The sequence below is a fragment of the Labrus mixtus genome, chromosome 5 (genome assembly GCF_963584025.1).
Source record: "Labrus mixtus chromosome 5, fLabMix1.1, whole genome shotgun sequence".
Lineage (NCBI taxonomy): Eukaryota > Metazoa > Chordata > Actinopteri > Labriformes > Labridae > Labrus > Labrus mixtus.
Genome location: NC_083616.1, coordinates 16,301,444 through 16,324,003, shown reverse-complemented (window position 1 = coordinate 16,324,003; position 22,560 = coordinate 16,301,444). Strand labels below are relative to the sequence as shown.

The 22,560-nt window shown below is 40.7% G+C and overlaps 2 protein-coding genes across 6 annotated transcripts; one reads left to right on the top strand and one right to left on the bottom strand.

Annotated features, from left to right (window-relative positions):
* Positions 1 to 3,643: 3,643 nt before the first annotated feature.
* On the bottom strand, positions 3,644 to 13,017 carry entr1 (endosome associated trafficking regulator 1). Of its 2 annotated transcripts, none has more exons than XM_061038225.1 (10): positions 12,823 to 13,017; positions 10,508 to 10,647; positions 10,333 to 10,428; positions 10,104 to 10,252; positions 9,305 to 9,434; positions 8,154 to 8,227; positions 7,955 to 8,066; positions 7,101 to 7,163; positions 6,501 to 6,640; positions 3,644 to 6,135 (listed from the first exon to the last, which is right to left on the bottom strand). In XM_061038225.1, exons 1-10 carry the CDS (start codon positions 12,866 to 12,868, stop codon positions 6,045 to 6,047), a joined length of 1,041 nt encoding a protein of 346 aa, XP_060894208.1. In that variant the 5' UTR covers positions 12,869 to 13,017; the 3' UTR covers positions 3,644 to 6,044. The 2 variants fall into 2 exon arrangements, with proteins under 2 accessions (XP_060894208.1, XP_060894209.1); XM_061038226.1 differs by having other exon boundaries at positions 10,104 to 10,231.
* Positions 13,018 to 13,087: 70 nt separating this feature from the next.
* Positions 13,088 to 21,667, top strand: chek2 (checkpoint kinase 2). 4 transcript variants are annotated; one of them, XM_061038204.1, is made up of 16 exons: positions 13,104 to 13,214; positions 13,466 to 13,511; positions 13,815 to 14,118; positions 14,656 to 14,780; positions 14,880 to 15,012; positions 16,234 to 16,324; positions 16,427 to 16,523; positions 16,814 to 16,867; positions 17,609 to 17,673; positions 17,913 to 18,012; positions 18,718 to 18,804; positions 18,912 to 19,075; positions 19,272 to 19,387; positions 19,676 to 19,761; positions 20,548 to 20,700; positions 20,808 to 21,667. In XM_061038204.1, exons 3-16 carry the CDS (start codon positions 13,824 to 13,826, stop codon positions 20,925 to 20,927), a joined length of 1,686 nt encoding a protein of 561 aa, XP_060894187.1. In that variant the 5' UTR covers positions 13,104 to 13,214; positions 13,466 to 13,511; positions 13,815 to 13,823; the 3' UTR covers positions 20,928 to 21,667. The 4 variants fall into 4 exon arrangements, 3 of the variants coding, with proteins under 3 accessions (XP_060894185.1, XP_060894187.1, XP_060894186.1); XM_061038202.1 differs by lacking the exon at positions 13,466 to 13,511 and having other exon boundaries at positions 13,089 to 13,214; XM_061038203.1 differs by lacking the exon at positions 13,104 to 13,214 and having other exon boundaries at positions 13,318 to 13,511.
* The last annotated feature ends 893 nt before the right edge of the window (positions 21,668 to 22,560 follow it).

Here is a 22,560-nt window from a genome sequence, read left to right as displayed (position 1 = left end):
TCCTGTTTGTGCATGTGTGTGTATTTCAGCCTATGTGTGTGTTCATGTTCATTAGACAGAGTGTAAAATTGAATTTCCCCTCGTGGGATTAATAAAGGATAAATTATATCATTATTATTATACAACAACAACAACAAGCCCTGGTTTACACCTCAACTTAGGAAGCTGCGTCAGGCCAAGGAGGAGGCCTACAGGAGTTGGGACTGGGACCTGTTCAAGCAGGCCAGGAACAAGCTGACGAGGGGCATCAGGGTAGCTAAGAGGAGCTACACTGAGAAGCTGAGGAAAAAATTCTCAGCTAACGATCCTTCGGTGGTTTGGAGAGGCTTGGAGAAGTCACAAGCTACAGGAGACCCACCCTGCACCCTGCAGGTAACAATAGACTGGCTGAAGACCTGAACAGCTTCTATTGCAGGTTTTCACAACGATCACCCAGCCCATTAACACCACCCCGACACTCAGACTATGATCTTCTTCCTGAAGTCCTTTGAGAGACTGGTTTTGAGCCACCTGAAGGACATCACAGGCCCCCTGCTTGACACCCTGCAGTTTGTCTACCGGGCCAACAGGTCTGTGGAGGATGCAGTCAACATGGGTCTGAACTACATCCTGCATCACCTCGACTCCCCGGGGACCTATGCTAGGATCCTGTTTGTGGACTTCAGCTCGGCTTTCAACACCATCATCCCGGACATCCTGTACCAGAAACTCACTCCACCTGTCAGTGGATTACCAACTTCCTGACTGACAGGAGACAGCAGGTGAGGCTGGGGAGCACAACATCCAGCACCCGGACAATCAGCACTGGGGCCCCCCAGGGGTGTGTTCTCTCCCCACTGCTCTTCTCCCTCTACACCAATGAAAAAAAACGGGGGGGGGGGCAATTGGGGGGCGGGCCCCCCCCTAATATAATGGTAGGGGAAACACTGCATCACTACCATCATCATCAATAATATCAAAACTGTCGTCAAATATATAATCAGCCTATCACATGGCAGCAACTCAATGCATTTATGGTCAAGACGATCTTTTGAAGTTCAAACCAAGCACCAGAATGGGGAAAAAAGTTGTTTTTAAATGACTTTGAACGTCGCATGGTTGTTGGTGCCAGATGGGCTGGTCTAAGTATTTCAGCAACTGCTAATCTACTAGGATTTTCAGGCACAACCATCTCAAGGGTTTAAATATCAATACCGAGGTCCCTGTGTACTAATTGAGCATCATTTAAACGCCACAGCCTATAGCCTATCTGAGCATGTCCAACCCTTCATGATCACATTGTACCCATTTTCTGATGGCTACTTCAATCAGGATAACGCACCATGTCACAAAGCTCATATATCAAACTGGTTTCTTGAACATGACAATGGGCCTCATTCCCTAAATATGTGCTTAAACTGTGTGTACGAACGTTTGACGCACAGAATAGAATTTAAAATCCTTCTTCATGCTTTCAAAGCTCTAAATGGTCAGGCACCATCTTACCTTAAAGCGCTAATAGTGCCATACTACCTTTCGAGAACATTACGCTCCCAGAATGCAGGCCTGCTCGTGGTACCTACAGTCTCTTAAATGTACTATGGCAGGTAGAGCCTTCAGTTATCAGCCCCCCTCTCCTCTGGAATCATCTTCCACTCGGGGATAAATCTTATAGTTAGGGCTGGCACAGGTGTAGACCAGCTCCTAGTAATGCTGCTGTAGTCTTAGACTACCGGGAGAACGTTGTTCCTATATGATGTTTTTATTGTAAGTATAAGGGATACTTCACCAGTTGAAACATGAACTGTATTGACATTGGGTCATATATGTAGTAGAAATGTGAAATATATTTTTGAAGTTGGTGCCTTCTTGACCGAGAAAAGGCAGAAAGTGTCTTTTAGGCTCATGTGGATGAAAGACACCAACTCCCAGAATGCACAGCACCACAGGCCACTCCCACTAAGGTCCTCTATTTACAGACATTACACATAAAGCCGTTTCCTCAACTGATTCCGAGATTTCTTCCAGAAGGAATTAGCATCTTGGAAATTCCTGGTAGAAAACAGACTCTTTGTCTGTGTCCATAGGCAAACAGTGAGAGCACCAACACTACCAGACCGCCCCAGCTCCTCGTCCTCACTCGGCTGGCGCAGCAGCAGCAGAGACACAAGACCGGCCTGTTGGCAGCAGCCATCTCGCCGCTATAGTGCGGCTCATAGAGATAGCCACGAACATCCGATTCGAGCACAAGACCTTCAAAATCCCCTTCATCCATATCAGCTTTCTCCATAGAGCCTGTTAGCATAGCTTCCAAGCAATATGGCGGACGTTAAGTTTCGATTCAGAGAGTGAGATCCCACCCACTGATCTGTGATTGGTCTGTAGCTTCAGTGATCGAAAATATGAGGAACTAGCGATGTAGTTTCACCCTGCTAACCACAAAAGCCGCCGATGACGCAAAATGACGATTTTTGCGTCATCGGAGGCTCCTTGTAGGACTTAAAACTACAAAGATATCCTGTCTCAGGGGAAAAGTAGGGCGGGATACACGACCATTCAAAAATACTACCAGGTTTCTAATGATACAAAGCTTAATGCAAATGGGTAAAGTATCCCTTTAAAGCGCACGATTTAGTAGAGCGCGTGTGAGTTAAAAGTCGCACGCGCGCTTTATTAAAAATGTACGTTCATGTCCCCTCCCGGCCTCCGTACAAAACTTAAGCTTAAGGCGGTGAAAAAATAAAAAAGCCTCACAAAGACAAGTTGTATGGGGCAATTGGAAATTGAAACGAAGCTCTAGAAAACATTGAAATGTTTTGTTCACAGGTTGTGTACCTTGTTCAAATACAAGTTTACTATTTTGACTTATCGAAAAACAGAACAACTTGGACACCTGGAACCGTGTCACATGCCAACAGATTCTGCTTCTGTTTTTGAGCAGAAATCTTTTCAGAGAAAAGGTTGTGACATGTTATTGTGAATAAGCTGTGTCTTTCACAACTGTTTGAGGTGATATTGATGAACAGGCATAAACCTGTTCAAGGTTATAATGACAAGCACACACAACTGTTTTAAAACCATACAAAAATTATAAAATAGAAAGTCCACTAAAGGATTTGTTTGACATGAATATGCCTTAATTATATTAACTAAAATATACAATCATCCATGAATGTAAAACACTTTGGTTAACAAAGAATTGACAATTTGTACAATTAAAAAGAAACGTATTAATAATAAAACATTATTTTATTTTATATTTTTAAAGTTTCTATCATTGTTGATACTGTTGATTATTTGTCTGGTTCATTGTACCATTCTGATACTTCACTTGGTGGTTAAAATTCAATGAATAAATTGAAAATGATTCCACACCTGATCTTTCACTTTTTATCAAATATTTTTGGGGTTTACTTACGGTTTCTTCCTTTTTTTTTATTGCTTAGCTCAATTGCTTTATTTCCCGATTTCTTCCGAGGTGGGACTGAGTGTTTTAATTTCGAAACAAACATCCCATTGACTTTCTTATTAACAGTCAGACATCATTTGACGAAGACCTGATCGACTATAATAAAATAGACCTGCATATGGGTCTCTTGACCATGACGTGCATAGCCAAAAGAAGACCTTAAAGGTGTGATAAGAACCACAATTATTACACAAGTTTGCTGTGTCATCAATATACTTTTTTTTTTTAAATATGAATTTACTATACGAATATAAATTAGTTTTCTTGGTTTCAGCAGCTGTGTAAGGGAATAATTTGGGGGGAGCTTCTTTACTCAACGCATGTATTTTCTTGGCAAGATAGAAAGTTTTCTGTTAAAACACACAGTTTGAATTTGGATGGTAAAAATCAGCTAAAATGTTTCAAAATAAAAGACCCTTCAAAGAGATATGAGGATTTTTTTTATTCAAATGTTCAATGGTTTTCTCTCTCACCCTTTCTCCTCTGTCCTCCTGCCTCTTCTGTGCATTCATATACCCCACTCTTTCCTAACAATTCCCTACTATCCACTGCTGTGTCCTCTAAAGTAAAGGCATTAAAAAGTTCAAACAATACTCCCACCCCCCACAAAAGAATGATGCAAGACACTTTTCATTATCCTTCTCTCTGATTTAAGCCGACACACAGGCAAATGTTACTGAAGGGAGGAATGGCACTTGTTTTCATATACACAGTAATGTGCAAACGTTTTGGGCAGGTGTGAAAAAAATGCTGTAAAATAAGAATGCTTTCACAAATAGAAGTGTGAGATTATTTTTACAAAATGCAAAGTGAATGAACAGAAGAAATATCTAAATCAAATAAATATTTGTTGTGACCACCCTTTGCCTTCAAAACATCATCAATTCCTCTAGATACACTTGCAGTTTTTTAAAGATCTCGACAGTAGGTTGTTCCAAACATCTTGGAGAACTAACCACAGACCTTCTGTGGATGTAGGCTGTCTCAAATCCTTCCGTCTCTTTATGTAATCCCAGACACACTCGATAATGTTGAGATCAGTACTCTGATGCTTTTGATGTCTTGTGTGAAGCACTTTGAATATTGAATGCCTTGTTGTTGAAATGTGCTATATAAATAAACTTGCCTTGCCAAACTTGCCTTTATGCTGAAGTACGTTCTTAATGACATTGTCTGTATGTTTGGGATCATTGTACTGCAGAATAAATTTGGGACCAATCAGACGCCTCCCTGATCGTAGTGCATGATGGATAAGTAACTGCTTGTATTTCTCAGCATTGAGGATACCAATAATCCTGACCAAATCCCCAACTCCATTTGCAGAAATGCAGCCCCAAACTTGCCAGGAACCTCCACCATGCTTCACTGTTGCCTGCAGACACTCATTATTGTAACGCTCTCCAGCCCTTCGGCGAACAAACTACTTTCTGTTACAGCTAAATATTTAAAATTTTGACTCATCAGTCCAGAGCACCTTCTGCCAATTTTCTGCACCCCAGTTCGTCCATTTCTGTGCAAAGTTGGGTCGCTTGGACTTGTTTCCACGTCAGAAGTATGGCTTTTTGGCCGACCAGACTTCTGTGGACAGTAGATGGGTGTACCTGGGTCCCACTGGTTTCTGCCAGTTCTGAGCTGATGGCACTGCTGGACATCTCCCGATTTCGAAGAGAAGTAAGCTGATGTGTCTTTCATCTGCTGCACTAAGTTTCCTTGGCCGACCACTGCGTCTACAGTCCTCAACGTTGCCTGTTTCTTTGTGCTTCTTCAAACGAGCTTGAACAGCGACATCTTGAAACCCCAGTCTGCTTTGAAATCTTTACCTCGGAGAGGCCTAGTTGATGTAGTGTAACAACCTTCTGACTTGCTGCTGTGCTCAGTCTTGCCAAAGTGTATGTCCTGTGGCATGAAACTCTTCCATAACCTCACCGTGGTAGTAGGCTTTTCCTCACCCAGTTTTAAGCCTCCTACACAGCTGTTTCTGTTCCACTTAATGACTGCGTTTCAACCTACATATGAAAATGATGATCATTAGCTCCTGTTTGCTATAATTGGTTAATCATACCCATTACTATAATTCTATAAAATCCCTGACTAGTATACCTATAAGATGCTGTTTTGAAGGCAAAGGGTAGTCACACCAAATATTGATTTGATTTAGATCTTTCTTCTGTAAGCTCACTTTGCATTTTGGAAATTGATAAAAAATAAACAATTTGTATTTGTGAAAGCATTCTTACTTTACAACATTTTTTCATACATGCCTGCACAGTACTGTATATATATATATATATATATATATATATATATATATATATATAGCAGGTGTGTCATTTTGTTAGACACCTCTGGTCTCGAACATCTCTCTCCTTGCGTCTCCTCCTCTGCTTGCTCTTAGATAGGATGGCCTAAGATGCCAGGAGAGGAGGCGGAATTTAAGAATCGAGGATATTTCCACTGGACAATGAGAGGATATGAAATGACTTGGACCTGCTGACCACAAAGTTCATCATATCAGGGCCGCTCCATGACAAATACCATCTCCTTCCTGTCTCAAAAATGAGGTTCAAGTGGACGTCTGAAGCGGGTCTCGGGGACTTCAGGAATCTGACTGAATGTTGGAAATCTTGTCGATGGACTGAAGCAGCTGAGAGACCAAATGGAGTGTCTCCGCTTCCCCCAACAGCTGCCTGCAGACATGAAAATGTAATTACCCATCTTTTTTCAACAAAAGGGACCCTAAAAATTCATAAACATTTTCTTATTAAATTCAGAAAATCTTCATTTGCTAGCATTTTGTTCTAAATAAAAATGACTGCATTATTACAGTAGTTGTTTCAGGGTGTTTTAATATGCTGCCTTTTTACTTTTAAACCCAAAGTTACTAAAATATGAGAACAGTATGTGTTATCAGTCAAAACAGTTCTTCAATAGCAGCTTTATGAGCCACATCTCATCAGGTTTGTCCCCTTCTGCTTACTGTACCCCATGTAAGCTCAGTAATATGACAGAAATGTAACATTAGCATTAGCATGACAGTTCACAAGGTACTGACCGGATGGATGAGTGGGCAAGGCTCGCCGATTTGTTAAGGTACTTAGACGCCATCTGAGCATTGTGTCTCATCGTCATGACAACTTCCGACTCTGCTGCCTTCAGACTGTCATTCTCCAACCGCAAAGATTCAACCTCCGCCTGAAACACACATTTATTCATCAACAGAATCACAAACAGGATTTAAACGATTGTTTTATTTTTGCAGTGTAAATGGTAAATGGACTTGAGCTATAGCGCTTTTCTAGTCTTCAGACTACTCAAAGCGCTTCTATGCCGCATGTCAAACCTACACATTCACACACTGATGGCAGTGGTCGCTATGTAGTGAGACAATCAGAAGTAACTAATCCCATTCATACGCCGGCGACGACGACGAAGCAGCAGGAGAAATACAGGGTTAAGTGTCTTGCCCATGGACAAATCGGACATGTTGCTGGAGGAGCTGGGGATCGAACCCTCGACCTTCCGACTGAGAGACGACGACTAAATGTTTTTACATACCTAACCCCTTTAAACACAGTTCTGTTAAATGTTCCATTGTACTTAATCAGACCTCTGTTGAAACAGTAAAAATAAATGACATCTTTACAAAACCGACCTGCAGCTGCTGCAGCTCCACCTTCAGTTTGGAAACACTGCTCTCTGCTTTCACTGCTCGCTTCTATGAAAGACACAAACACTCTCAGTTTAGGGATACAAAGAACACACGACTGTCTCTCAGGTAGGCCCAAATGGATAAAGCTACATTTCTACTTTTGCCACAGACAGGAGACAACTGGAGACTACTCTATGCATTGCCACTGCAGGGATCAGGTTCATAATCAAGCTCCAGTTGCTTTATCTTACCCCCAAAAGGTATACTCGAGGAAATATGCTTTGTGTTGAATGTGTTAACAGCTATTGTTGTTTATTGTTTTTAACTATGTTCTATTATTTTATTAACATATTTAAAATATAGATACCGGTCAAGAAAAAAATGAATCAATATCAGGGTTGACCTTGCACACATCTCTGATTGGTAGAGTACTAACATTTTTCCTGGCAGAGCAGCAAGTAGTATGCTTGGCTGGATGTTCATATTAAAAACAATTACACAAGTAAAATGTGTAATTTTGGTGGAACAGACTCTCTAGTGCTTTTTTTTGCTCTTATAGCGACAATATATATTTATCTTTATGGATGAGGATACATTTTAGAGTGTTTGGATGACAGTGGTATTTACCTTTATTTATATCTGCTAAAAATGCAGGGAGCTAATGCCAAAGCTGCAGCTAATTTCTTACAATGAAACCAAATAAAATGATTGCTCTTATTGACTACGTTGACCATAAACACTGATAAGAGTGCCACATAAACCAAGAAGAAAATACACTTTAACATTGAGCTCATATCAGACGTTTTTCTAAAACTGTGACCAGCTTATGTGAGCTGTATATGTTCACTGAAATGTACCGTCATCAGGTGGAGGTTTTGCTCCACAGAGTGAACCATGCTCTCCAGATCCTGAGCCTCCCTCTCCTCCTGACGCCTCCTCTGGAGCAGCTCCTCAGACAGGTCCAACACCCTGACAGCGAGGACAAGCACAGAGGCATGATGGGAAAATGCTCATACTAGTGGGGTTGGTACAGTTGAGCTATAACTTCGTTCTCACCTGCGGTCATTAGCATCTGATTTCTTTTGAAGTTCCCTGACGGTTCTCCTTAAGGACATGTTCTCATCCTTCAACTGCAACCCACAAAAATTCTATTTCAATCCCTTCAGAGGACAACGTCTAACATTACTACCCAGTAAAACCAAACTACTGTATATATATTTGCTTTATTGTTTTATTCAATTTAAGCTGAATTGCAGCATTTTACAATGTTTACATTACTTTTAGACAAAGTCTAAGCCACAATGATGCCCTCGGTGGTAATAAAGATTTTCATTCTAAAAGTATTCTCCTTCGAGCTATCAGGGTTGCAAAAGCAATAGTTTTTTCCTTATTCCTGGGTATTATAGCGTCATAATCTTGCACCCCAAATACGGCCAATGTGGGGCTCGGTTGTAAATTCAGCCCAAAAGCCCCAAATATTGATATCCAAAACTCTCAACTTGGAACACAACCAAAACATGCGAGTAAAGTCCGCTTTAGCAACTCTAAAACTATCACACATCTCATCTAGGTCAGGTTATATTTTGGCCTGTCTGACCTAACTATTTTAAATTGTATCAAATTTAGATGTGCACAAGAAGAGGTTCCATTAACCCAGGTAACAGCCCTGTCCCATGTGACTTCTGATATGTCTGACACTAGCTCTTGTTCATATTTTGTCTAGATTGTTTTGTCTTGATTGTTTGTATGGGACTTAACATAAAAAGGTCAGAAAGATTAAATGCCTGTCTAAATTGTATCCAAATCCTTAGTGTGGAACTTACTACAATACAAAGGAGAAATCCTTCCTGCATATTATCCCATATACTCTTTTGTAAAGCGTCTCCAGATAACACTTGTTATGAATTGGAGCTATACAAATATTGATTGATTGACTACTGGAATGGAGGAAAATTATGATGGGTATCATAGGGAGTTTTGTTGTAATCAGCACAGGGAGTGATAACAGTTTACATAACTTCGCCTCTGCATTGCACCAATCTATTTGAGGGGCCTGAAACTATTTTTGTAAGTCTGCTGCTGCCCAATAATAAACCATTCGATTTGTTTATTACTGGGCCCCTTATCTCGGACTTTCAAGCAATGTTTCATGTAGAGCTTTACCTCCCCATGTAACATTTGAAAGCAGTACACCTGTTGAACGGTACCTGTTGTATTTGACTGATCCTCCCGCTCTTCCGTCTGCAGGAGGTGACCGGTTCAGCAATAGAGGTCTCATCGTCTCCTTCATAGTTCTCTACCCCTCCTTTCTGCTGGACTTCAAGTTTTGACGAGAACCTGTTTCATTCAGAGATGAAAAAGGGGTTAAAGGTTGCTGTGATTAAAACTCTGTCCTCTTTTTTTTTTGGAAACAACTGCTAAAACAAAGTCGGCCTAATACAACAATACTGTAATACATTTTAAAGGCTGAATGGTAAGTTTGTGTTTCAATATAAGGATGAGTTATTAAAACACTGAAGGATTAGTTAGATTTAGTTTTCGGGAATGAGGGTCCTAATAAATTGCACACTGATTAAACTTGTAAACTTTCCACATAAAGTCGGGGTGTGCCAATGTGAGAACGCATTTAAAACTTCAAGGATAATTCTTGGCCAACTCCAACCTCTTGTCCATATATGATCACTTCTGGCTTCCAAAAAAAAATCAATACTTCTTATACCCGGTTTATATGTAAATCAGAGTATCGTCTGTATACAAGCAAATAAACCTCACTTTCATTTGTGTAGATAAATCAAGAAAAACTCCCTACTACAGATCGCAGAGTTAATTCCAGATACAACATCCATATACTTTCTCCCTTCCAACCGGCTACACAGATAGTCCACTACAACAGAGAATATATATGTAGTCAATAACAGCTAAAGGTCTCATTTTGTGGGAGCAGGCAGGGAAGCATTAAGCTCAGTTTACAGCAGAACAACTCAGTAAGCGGCAGAATTCACTTACCTGGTCTCCTCTTCCTCCCCATCCTCCTCTTCCTCCTCCTCCTCCCCCTCTGTGCAAAGGGAGGAGGTGCTGTCTACACCTGACAGGAAGCTCCGCCCCCATTCCTCCTCCTCCTCTCCCTGGTTAGACTGAGATACATGTATCGCTGACTGTTATCAGTTATTTTATTGGTTATTACGGAGAGAGTATGAGGGATTACAAGATGATTTCATTGACAATGTCACTGTACCTGTTGTGCCAGTGAGGGCTCAGAGAAGAAACAGCTCCTGATCTCAGGGTCAAAAGTCACGTTACCGACATCGAACAACCTCTGATAACCACTTGACTACAGACGGAGACAAAAAGAGAGATACAATAAATGTAATGTATTTTTTCACCTGTTTAAAAAGGTGTAGTTAAAATACCTTGCTCTGTGTCAGCGTATTGTCTACATATTGGTGTTGGTCTTGGTTTTGGTCTGGCTCCTCATCTGGATCCTGGTTCTTCCAGCGTAAAAACTCTTTGAAGGAGAACGGATTCAGCTCCTCAGCATCGACCTCCTCATCTGCTTAAGGATTTAGATGCAATGGATATCAGATCAGAAGGGGGAAACATCACATCACAGATGACAGCACCAATAGAGACGACATTCAGACAGGGAAAGGCTCTGGCGGCATTTTAATTCAATCATGTGTCTAAAATGTATACTTGTGTTCTTACAAGAATTGATTCTGATTCAGGTATAGACTCTATAGCTCCCATTAAATGCCCGATGGTTCCAGAGCAGGCAGTTTGTCATTTCATTCATTTGACTGTAAATTTCACCACTAAAAGAACTATTTAATGCATCAAGAATCTTGAAAAGAACCTTCAGTTTATTGAAACTGTCAATATTTTCCTCTGACATCATGTTCACATAACAGACATTTAAAAATAGAACACTTCAAATAACACAAGTGACCATAATATGAAAGAGTGTTGATTCTTTAAAGTAATGTTTAATCTGTTAAAAGCTTTTTAATGGACTTCACTCTGGTAGAAAGACTCCAGATAATACTGCCTTCAGGTTGTCCTGTTTTAATGCCTTTTTTGAAATCTCATTTGACCTGGAAAAAAATCATCAGCTTCCAGGGGGAATCTGGCAGAGGTTTCAGGGGAGATGAACTTCACCTGTTGTACCAAGACAGGGAAGTTCTTCCACAAGAAATTGTAAACAGTTCGTGTTTATTCCAGAGAGATTATGCAGTAGATTTTAGAACTGCAGTAGCTGATCATTTCCAATTTTCAGCAGAAAAAAGGGGACTATATAGAGGAGAAAAAAAGGAGCAATTAAGAAACCCATTGGTTAAAATGCCACAATTTTTAAGCCTAGATTTTGGCATTTTCTCTGTTGCCTTTTTTCATATTATTGTTTTCCTTATTTGGACAACAGCGTGGAGCTGGAGAAAAGCAAAGGGTTAGCAAAGAAAAGTTATCAACTAACACCAGCCTTGTTACCAAGGTGCACCCAATTCACAATAGCTGTGATGTAAATGATGCTATTTTGTTTGCAAAAAGGTTTTGACATTTGCTAGGAAACAACCAAAACATAGTGCAATTTGATTGTGCATATTTCCAGTTTACCTACAAAGTAAAAGCTTCTTGGGACTGTAACATGGCGGATACCTCCCATCATGGTGGTGGAAGTATATTAAAATTCATGAAATGTGATATTTTATGATAAAATAATATACACACCTGTATAAAAGATATATAATTAATCTAATTTGTGGGCTTTTCATAAATCAAACTTGAATTAATTACCAGTCAAATTTGATTAGGAATACATACAAAATAACTTTTCTTGTTACAGTTGCATGACACTCACAAGAGACACAACAACAAGAAAAATACATAATTGAGATACTACTACTACTACTACTAATAATAATAATAATAATAATAATAATGATAGCTTGAATTTATACAGCTCCTCTCAAGGTACCAAAGAGTGCTTCACATCAGGGAAGAACAAGTAACACACAACAGTGTTTGTCTGGGTCTGGGAGTCCATACACTTAGTAGAACAGGTTGGTTCTCAGGAGTTGTGCAGTGATTTTTTGTTTTCGGTGAGGAGGAGGATTTTGTATGTGATTCAAGACTTGGTCTGGGGGCAGTGCAGGTGGGTGGGGGTGTGGGTGGGGGTGAGGGTGGGGGTGATGTCCTGCTAGGCCAGCTAGGGCTTAGTGCAGGTGAGAACCCCAGCAGCTGATTTCTGCACATACTGGGACCTGACCAGGGCTTTGCTTGATTCCCCCAGACAGGACAACCATTACAATAATCCAGACAAAGGAGAAAAAAAGTGTGAATGAGGGATTCAGCCTCAGTCTGTGAGTGATGGACAGAGTTTAACTGTAAACAGGACCATCATGTTCTGGTTTGAGGTACTTTGGTTGATAAATGTAATTTTAAGATGCAGTCTAAAGTAATAGCAAATTGATCATTTAACCATCACCTAATGCATAACAGCTCAACATCCAGCCTCTTTCAGCTCAGGATAAACAGTCCTATGTGTCTGACTTTGTGCCTACATGATGCTGATCATACCGGACATAGATTTAAAAAATGATTAGTAAACAGATAAATAATGAGTTGAAAATAACTATACAGCAGGGATGACATTACTTCTAGCTTTAAGACAAGGGTTCACACATTCTGAATAAATAACAAATAGAAAAACTTAGAAAAACTCTCCACTGACCGTCTGTGATGATCAGGGTTTTAGCTGAACCTTTCTGTTTGGACATGACGTCAGGCAGGTGGATACACAGGTATACGGGGTGTTCCTAGGGGCCTCAGTCAGTTATTGATCACATTCATCATGTCCTCTTAGGGGGGGTCCCGCTGAGTGTCTCCGTGCAAGACGAAAACATACCCGGAAGTGTACCCGTCAGCCCCCGAACTCACGTGACCACTTTTGGTCACTTTTCATTGGCCGGGTTAGTCACGTGACGCTACAGGCAGAAATTCGACAAACGTTTCCTCTGTGATCCCGGTAAAAAAAATAAATAAAAAAATCCACACATGTTGTTTATTTATTGCAGTACGGGTTGTTTACACACAGAAACTAGGAGGTGTGATCGCAGAGTTCCGGTGAGTGGTTGTAATATGTGTGTCGCAGTCGGCTAAAGTGAATTATTTATGATTTTCGTTACCGAGAAAAACTAGTGAAAAGTAATTCAATTCCTGCTCGGCTGTAATAGTCTCCTTGGGGGCAGGGTTATTGAACTAGAAGATCCCCGAACAAGATCTGACATGTTTTTGATTCGGTCTTCAATGTTAAATGAGAACATCATATCCCACAGAGAACTGCATTTACAAATCCTTTAATATAATCTCATCAGCCGGACACCTGCACAGATTATCACCTTATGGATGTGACATGAGGCTGTAAGTGACTCTATGAGAGCACGCTTGAAATTTGCTCATAATTCCAAGTTTTGATTTGTCCCGAAATAATGAGTCGCTAATGACTCATTATTATACAATTTTTAAAAAATGTTCCGTGTGTGTGTTACTAGTAGATTGGGGAAGTTAATTTAAATTGCACGGTTTCGAAACGTGGTTTGGCGAGTAGCTGTTGTGTTGTGCCTCTGGCGGTTAATAAGTAAAACTTAAGGCTGGATGAAAAAGAAAATCAGTGGTGTTCAGAAACCCAGTATAACCAGTATGATCTGATGTTTCTAACTAAAGAGCTGAAGGATGTCCAAAGAGATTTCTCAGGAGGGGGAGCAGCCCCAGTCTGCTTCTATGTCCCCGTCCCAGGCCCAGGCCACCCAGTCCACCCTGTCTCCATCCCAAGCCCAGTCTAAATCCCAGTCCCAGACCGGTTCCAGTTCCTCCAGTGGGCCTACCTCAGCAAGCCAGTCATCCAGTGGCTCAGGGACGCTGAGCAGTGTGGACACCATCCCTGTCACCCTGGCATCTGTCCCGGAGGAGCCGGAAGTACAACCCTGGGGTCGTCTGCTGCCCATGGCCCGAGGCTTCAGAAGCCAGGGTGAGTCCACTCTTTTTATCCTTAAATGCTTAGAGGATTAAGTGATGTTTACACTGGTTCCTAGTACTACTATTAGTCCTTACATTAGTGCTAAATTGGCACAGATTCAATACTACTAATTATACTGCTCATAATGTGATACACCTGCAACAGCCCAGATGATTTACATTAGGGGAAATATGTTGCCAATTCAGAAACAGACGGAAACAAAAATGAATGAAAGAAAAAGTGCTGCAAAAAATAAAACAACTGCATTCACTCTGCTTGTGTAATCACAATGCAGAGTCAAAAACACACATGCTCAGAAAACAGCAAAAGAAAAATGCTGCAAATCCAGCCTTCATATCAGAAGTGCTCTAGCATGTCTGTATGAATATCTTGTTTAGATGGCGAGAGTATCGGCGCAATTGCAGAAGCAAGACGATTTGAAGCGAGTGCTTACTGGAGAGGGGGGGTGAAGAAGCCATGGTGGGGATCGGTTCTGTATCTGAAGCCAGGTTTAAATGATTAACTTATTTATTGTTTGTTTGTGTACAGACTGTGTCGAGGATCAGTACCTGTTTGGACGGGACTCTAAGTGTAACTATGTTCTGGATGATCCGGATGAAAGAGGATCCAAAAAATTCAGAATCTACAGCAAAAAACACTTCAGGATCTACAGAGTGAGATAACTTCATGTTGGCTAGTACCTGATTACCTGACTCACTACCTGATTACTGTTGTATGTCTGACTGGAAAAAAATGTCTTCTGTGTGTCTCAGGAGGGCAGCGAGGTGTTTGTGGAAGATTTCAGTAACAACGGGACATTTATTGACGGGATCCTGATCGGCAAAGACAAGAGGTTACCTCTTGTTAACAACGCAGTGCTCGCACTGTCTGAAATACGCAACAAAGGTTAGAGAGACTGAAAAACTTCAATACACACCTGTGGCCTGTTGCACCAGCTAAGTGTAAGTTCTTCCTTAAGATATGGTGTTTAAGTCTACACTTAGCCCTACGTTAAAACTAGATACGTTCTAACGTAATTTGTGTCATTGTATGGTTGCACCACAGAGAGGTAAGGTTCATCTTAGCTTGTAGAGGGTAACGTCCAAACTAACCAAAATGTTGTTGCAGATAGTTCCTACTGCCAATTGATGTTTTTTCAATGCAGTGTTCATTACAGTGATGCCTCTCATGCTTAATTGTCTCTGAACAGACTAAATAACTACCATTCACAGATAAAAAATAACTTCCATTAACTGCAGTTAATCAACGAAAATGTATTTAAACTATGACAAAGTGTCATGATTAAGTAATAACAACAGCTATTACCTTAATCTACAGCTGGTGTAAAATAACAACAGTGGCATTGAGTGGTAAAATCTTCAACTTAATCACAAGGTAATTTAAAGCTACTCTGTTGCTGGTTGTTCGACGTTTTCTTTGCACATCAAAAATGAGAGCAGGAGTACAAATAAAAGGCACCGTACATCTCCGAGGGATGTAATCTATCACGGAGAACACATTACCGACGCCAAACAGCCGGTAAAATCTTCTGTTTCTCCTCATCCTCCAAGTTATCACCACCTTCTAAAACGATACACCGTCCTTGACCACCATATTTTACAGTGGACTTTCCACCTGAAAGCCCGTTTTCACGTTTGTGCACATTGATGACATCGGCGTCAGATGGTTCAGCTGTATTGAGGACCGACTTATTGCTTAGCTAGCGGCTGTACGTCTACATTTTGCCTCTATCAATTATAGAGGTGATGAAATTTGAAATTGGTACTGTTTTTCGCATTCCTGTTCTGAAGACATTCTATCCCTTAAACCAGAGATGTAGTCTGCATCTCTGTGTTTCTCGCCTGTTGCTTTTGCTGTATTTTGTGCCACCAGCAACTGATGTGATGTAAACATGATGTCTACTCCAAATTGGTCTATAGGAGTTAGGTGTAAGATTTAAGTAACTAAAAACTATCTTAGCTGGTGCAACACTTAAAATGGAAGCAGTGCATAAACTCCATCATAAGTTAGAATTTACTTTTAAACGTGCGCAGAGCTGGTGCAACCCTTTACTGAGCTCTAATAACCAAGTGTCACTTCATCGTCTGTCTATCTTTCTGCCTTCAGTCTTTGTCTACATCGATCTGATGACGGATGATCAGTCCAGTTTACCCAAAGCGCTTCAGGAGAAATATGTGCTGACACGGCGGATTGGCACGTGAGTCTGACTCTGGACGTACTTCTGTGATGTCACTTCCTTTGCCCCGCACCACTGCTTCTCACGCCAGAATGTGTGCGCTTGTTTCTGTGTGTGTTTCAGAGGAGTGTGTGGCGAAGTCAAACTGGCCTTCGAGAGATCCACCTGCAAAAAATTTGCTGTCAAAATAATAAACAAGAAGAACTTTCAGTCTGAAGGGGTGAGTCATCTGAACTGCTCTCTGATTGGATGAGAACTGTCCGTCTTTCATCCCCTCTACCTTCCCTCACTTCCTTCTTTGATTCCTTTGCCGGATGTGGCAGTTAAAAGGTACAACTGAGAAAAACTTCAGAAATCTACAAACATGGCATTCAACATTGTGCTTCATTTAATGGATGTATTAGATTTGGGCTGTGGTCAAATTGCCAAAAAAAAAAAATACCTGCCTTTTCCAGTGCCAATAGCAGACAACAATGGTGATCATGTGATCTGTTTTTTTTCCAATGACAGACCGCGATAAGAAACGCACAAACAGAAATCGAGATTCTGCAGAGAATCAACCATGTGAGTCCGAAACCAAAGAAGAGATATTTACTGGCAAACCTTTGTCATCAAGTTCTAAGTGTATTCTCATCTCCCTGTTTCCTTTCCTCCTTCCTCCTTTCCTTCTCGAATCTCCTTCACCCTTCTCATCTCTTTCATTTGTTTCTTTTCTATCTTCTATATATTTCCTCTCCTCGTCTCCTCTCTCTCCATTGTTTCCCTTTTCCTTGATTTCTCGCCCTGTTTCCTTTTCTTTCTTTCCTTTACTCCTTTTATTCCTTTCCCTGTTTCCCCTCCTTCTCTTTTGTATTCTCCTCATTGGTTCTTTTTGTCTTAGTATCTCTCTTCATTACTTATTTCTTCCTCCTCCCTCTCACTCATCCACCAACTCCTGCCTTCATCTACCCGTCTTTCTCCTCACCTTTCCTTATTTTCTGACCTTATTTCCCCTCGTTATCTCCTTGTTTCCTCTACTCCTCCCATTGTCTCATCATTTTCTCATCTGTTCTCCTGGTTTCTCCTATTTTTATCTTATTACTCCCCCTATCTTTACTTGTCTTCTCCCCTGGTTTTGCCTCCTCCTCTCTTGTTTCATGTTTTTTTCAATTCATGTCTTCTCTTCTTAACTGTTTTTTAACTTCACCTCCCTTCTTGTCTCCTCTGCTACTCCTTGGCCCTCTCCATCCTCCTTTCCTCCGCCCCTCTACTCTCCTCACTTCTCCTTGTCTCCTCTTATGGTTTGTCTCCTCTCCTCTCATGCAGCCTTGCCTCATTAAGACGGAGGACTTTTATCAGACAGATGACTGCTACTACATCGTGTTGGAGCTGTGAGTAACATAAGCCATTTTCCCCATCACACATTTTTTAAAAATAATCTTATTGTCTATTGTTTTATTGTGTAACATCCAGCTTCATTTGATCAAATCAATTTTAGAGACAGAGACAGTAGAGCAACAAACAGAAGTGGTCGATGGCCAATAGTAAGGATAGGAGAGTTAATTTTTGTCTCTCTCTGACCTGCTTTACCTCCCTCCGCTGTCTGTTTCTCTGCCTGTCTGTCTATCAGGATGGAGGGTGGAGAGTTGTTCAATAGAGTCAAGTCACAGCAGCAGCTTAAAGAGCATGTCGCTAAACTTTACTTCTTCCAGATGCTTAAAGCCGTTCAGGTGAGAAACAGAAACAGTTACTGTGGAAACCAGGAACACATTCAAGCACAAAAACAAGATCAATCAAATTCACAATATGTATGAAGTGTGCAGTCACATAGTTGATATGACCACTCGTGTGTGACAGTAAGGGGTCATGGACTGGCACAGAGGCTGGGACAAGTGTATGAACACTTTCAGTACATACTTCAGACCGGGGTTGTCCACTACTGCATAGACAGGCATGTCCTAAAAAAAACCTTTGCTTTCCCTGCAGAGCGTTCCTCTTGGTGATGCCGTCTAAATTTAATTAAAACGTTCAACGTGTTCGACTGCACTACAAACCCAAACTGTCCCCACACGACTGTTTGAAAGAAACCGTTGCTACTGTTGCCGCTGTATCTTCTTCTTCTCCTTCTTTGTGTGTTCTGTTGTGTCTATTTCTTCTTCGTTTGTTGTTTAATCACTGTTAAAATATTGGGGTGTGAATACTGCTACGTGTGATTGTATGCACTGAACCATGACATGAATACAAATAGTTATAGGCCCACTAGCCTGACATGTATACTACAGCGTTTTCAGTCCTTTTTTTTTGTATCTTTGTGCAAAACGTTGTTGCCTGAACGCAGAAGTTTTTTGAAAACCAAAACGGAAAATGAATCAGTTTTCAAAGGATCATTCTTTTGTAAACATGGCCTACGTGCGTGTGCGTGTGTGTTTCTGCAGTACCTCCACAGTAAGGGGATCATCCACCGAGACCTGAAACCAGAAAACATCCTGCTGTCCTCACAGGACGACGTCTGTCTCATCAAGGTACAAACACCTTCATCATCAAATCATCATCCTCATCTTTACCGTCTCATAGCTACAGTAACACCTGGCTGTATCTTTTTTGCATGTGTGTGGTCTTTGTGCGTCAGGTGACAGACTTTAACCAATCTAGGATCTTGGAGGAGGCGATGTTGATGAGGACTCTATGTGGAACTCCTAATTACCTAGCTCCTGAAGTCTTCACTCACGCCTCAACCACAGGTTACAGCCTAGCTGTGGACGCGTGGAGCCTCGGAGTCCTGCTCTTTGTCTGGTAGGCTTGCTCGTCTCACAGACCTGTCCCCCTCCCTCTCTTACTGTGACTTAAGTATTAGTTTCTCTCTTTACCTTTCTATGACCAAACCTGTCTCTACACGTGTCTCTCTCTCTCTCTCTCTACCTTTCAATTTCTGTCTGGTTCTCATACTTTATACTTAAAGTTCTCTCTCAACCTGTCTCTCTGTCTCTAGTCTGGGGGGCTATCCTCCATTTCACGAGAGCTTCAGCAAAAAAACAATTACGGAACAAATAATTGGAGGAGAATTCACAATGGTGCAGGCAAAGTGGAGAAGCATATCGGATCAAGGTACTGCTGCTACTAAAGTATGATACTATTACTACTATACTATTGGTACTCAGTGTGTGTGTGTGTGTGTGTGTGTGTGTGTGTGTGTGTGTGTGTGTGTGTGTGTGTGTGTGTGTGTGTGTGTGTGTGTGTGTGTGTGTGTGTGTGTGTGTGTGTGTGTGTGTGTGTGTGTGTGTGTGTGTGTGTGTGTGTGTGTGTGTGTGTGTGTGTGTGTGTGTGTGTGTGTGTGTGTGTGTGTGTGTGTGTGTGTGTGTGTGTGTGTGTGTGTGTGTGTGTGTGTGTGTACAGCGAAGGACGTAGTAAGGAAGCTTCTCGTGGTTGATCCTTGTAAGAGGATGACTATTGAGGAGGCTCTGAAACACCCCTGGCTACAGGTAACTAAAGCTCATGCACAACACTGCTAAGGTACATCTGCAACACTACTACAGCAGTAAAACACTCGTACAAATGTAGATTTTGTTAACTATGAATTGAAATTTTCTTTGATCCAGGGACAAACTGTTGATATTCTACGACTCTTCTAATTACAACTGAAGCATGTTAGGTCTCTGACAGCACGGCCACAACACGGGCATTTCTTATACTACAGGCAAGCTACCAAAGAAACCTGGTTAGCTTTAATTACTCTTTTAAAAAACATTATTGTGGTTCTCTTTGACATACCACATGCTTAACGATACTTTAAACAACAAACACAAAGTAAATGAAGTGGTTGAGCAGAGCGTTTAAAAAAAGCAATCATATACCTACTTATTATACTATTATACTTCTTGTTAATAATACTGTATATTACACATCACAAGTCTTATTTCTTTAATTATACAAGTTCCTGCAGTATTTGTACTTCATTTACATTGTTAAGTCAGAAGCACAAGAAAGAGTCCTGCTCATAATCAGTTGACTTGAAAAACCTTTTGGGGCCCTTTTTCATATGTTCAAGGCAAACAGTTTTTTAAATTATAATTTCATTGACATTAATGGATATTAAACACTTCAAAACAAAAAGATACTAAAATCAAATGTTACCCGGTAAAAGTATGAGATTAGATTGGTGCTACAAAGTGGAGGTTATGGGAGAAAGGCCCAGTTGCATGATAGGAGACTCAGGCTTAGCATGTCTCTGCTGCTCAGACTGACTTTTTTTCTCTGATTGTGGTTAGGATACCAAAATGACTGAGTTGGCTTCCACACTCATGTACCCCCCTGCTGCAGCTGCTGCAGCTGATGACTTCAACGCAGATGCTGCTGCAGGTGATGCAGCTGTTGACTATAATGCTGATGATGCTACTGTTGCTGAGGTTGCTGCTGCAATGGTAACCACATGCACACACACATTCAGTCGTTCCCTTTTGACCAGAATACAAATGTTTACTTGCTCCACGGCGTTTAAATAAGTAACCCTGACTCCTCCCCTCATCAGAACCCCGAATCATCAAAGTCAGGACACTCGGGGAGAAAACGGGGAAGGGATGAAGGAGATGATGAGGGTGAGGAACACCCAGCGAAAAGATGCCAAGCCCCACCCCCTGCCCCGCTGTAATGGACCAATCAGAATCAGTTCTGTTCTGAACCCAGTTTTGCTGCCAGCGGAGCAAGAATAGTGCGGTCTCAGGTCGTTAAGTAAACAGTTTATTGTTCTATTGTTTTTCATCTTATTATGAAACAAAACGTTTTATTTTCTTGTAATAAAAATGTCTATTATATCTTATGTAATTTCAAATATTTCATGTAAAAAGGTTATAACTGTTAGCATTGTCACATGAAAGTTTTCCATTGTAACAGGATTCATTGGTGTCTCTTTCATATTTACATCCATATCTATGATCCTGCTAATCAGAGATAAGGGGGAAGCAAGATATCTCACTCTAAGCTACTTTGATAATTAGTTTGAATATATTCATCATAATATGATGTACATTATAATAAGAAAAATACATTGATAAATATATCACAATTGAGAAAAGTACAATTTAATTTAATTCAGTATATATGCCAGAAGATACAGGGATAATGTGCTGTTGAATGAAAGCAGAGTATTGTAATAATTGAATTTGCATAGATCAGATCAATAACCCAATTTAAATCACATATGATGTGGGCTATCTGAACAGACCTCATCCACAAGTGATTGTTTTAAGTATTAAAAAAAAACTTCAATCTTTCTGTAGCTGACTTGAAGTAGTTGAGTGAGACGTGTTTCTGTCGCAACTCTGTTGTCGTACAGATCAGGCAGCTGATCAGTGAGTCACAGTAAAGACCATGTGGTTTTTGTATTTTTCACTCTTTTTGCCTTTGACTCTTTTATATATTTCGCTGAGTTTTTATATATGACAAAACAATGTTATCACGATTAAACATTACAAATGTCAGTCAATCTTTCTTAAAGGCAGATTTTTTTGCTCCTCAGTGAAAGTTGAAGAAACCAGATGGTTGAACCTTACTTTATTGTCTGAGCATGACAAACTATACTTGAACAGAGGAACATATCACAATCATATAAGATCAGTGCACGGTAATGGATAATGCTGATATGACAGTTTTTTCTGGACAGTAACCCTTACTGGCCCGGTGCTTGCTAAAGGTTAACACTCACACTCGTTTGGGACCTTTAGTCATTTCTGTCCTTCAACGTGTTCTAACGGGTGATATTGTTTCAAAAGGTGAACACGTTTTGTGGTGTTGCCTTTGTAGCTTCACATGTCTTCTGGTGTAATGACATGCCTAAATAACACAAGTTAAGCTGAAAGGTAGAGGATTTCATTCACTAAATATCATGAGCTCCGTTTCAAACATATCCACTGTCCTGTCTCTCAAATATAGGCATAAACTGCCCCAAAAATAAATCTTGGAAAAAAAAAGGATCCAGATTGATGCTTTTAATTTTAGGTTGACATCACTTTCTTGGTTGAACAAATCCAAACCACAGGTACCCCCAAGGTTAACCCAACTTCTTCTGTCAGTGCAGTGTGCTTAACTTGCTTTACCCTGATTGTTCTGCAGATACTTTCTAACACCACAAAAAAAGTCATATTCTCCTTAAATCTCCTTCTTAGTATGTTCTATGTACTTTAGAAGTTTGTAGAAGCACATTTGAGAGTTTTTCCCGGTCTCACAGATTGTGATTGTTCCAGCAGTGTCATTATGCCCTGCACTTACACTTATTGCATCTGGAG

Bases quoted from the DNA above. Each gene is read 5' to 3' on its own strand.
- entr1 (XM_061038225.1), bottom strand. From the start codon at position 12,868: ATGTCCAAACAGAAAGGTTCAGCTAAAACCCTGATCATCACAGACG. The intron at 10,429-10,507 runs GTATTTTAACTA...CTCCGTCTGTAG, and splicing joins ATACGCTGACACAGAGCAAG to TCAAGTGGTTATCAGAGGTT. The intron at 6,136-6,500 runs GTCAGTACCTTG...TCATGTCTGCAG, and splicing joins CTTGCCCACTCATCCATCCG to GCAGCTGTTGGGGGAAGCGG.
- chek2 (XM_061038202.1), top strand. From the start codon at position 13,824: ATGTCCAAAGAGATTTCTCAGGAGGGGGAGCAGCCCCAGTCTGCTTCT. The intron at 16,325-16,426 runs GTGAGTCTGACT...TGTGTGTTTCAG, and splicing joins CTGACACGGCGGATTGGCAC to AGGAGTGTGTGGCGAAGTCA. The intron at 18,013-18,717 runs GTGAGAAACAGA...GTGTTTCTGCAG, and splicing joins AGATGCTTAAAGCCGTTCAG to TACCTCCACAGTAAGGGGAT.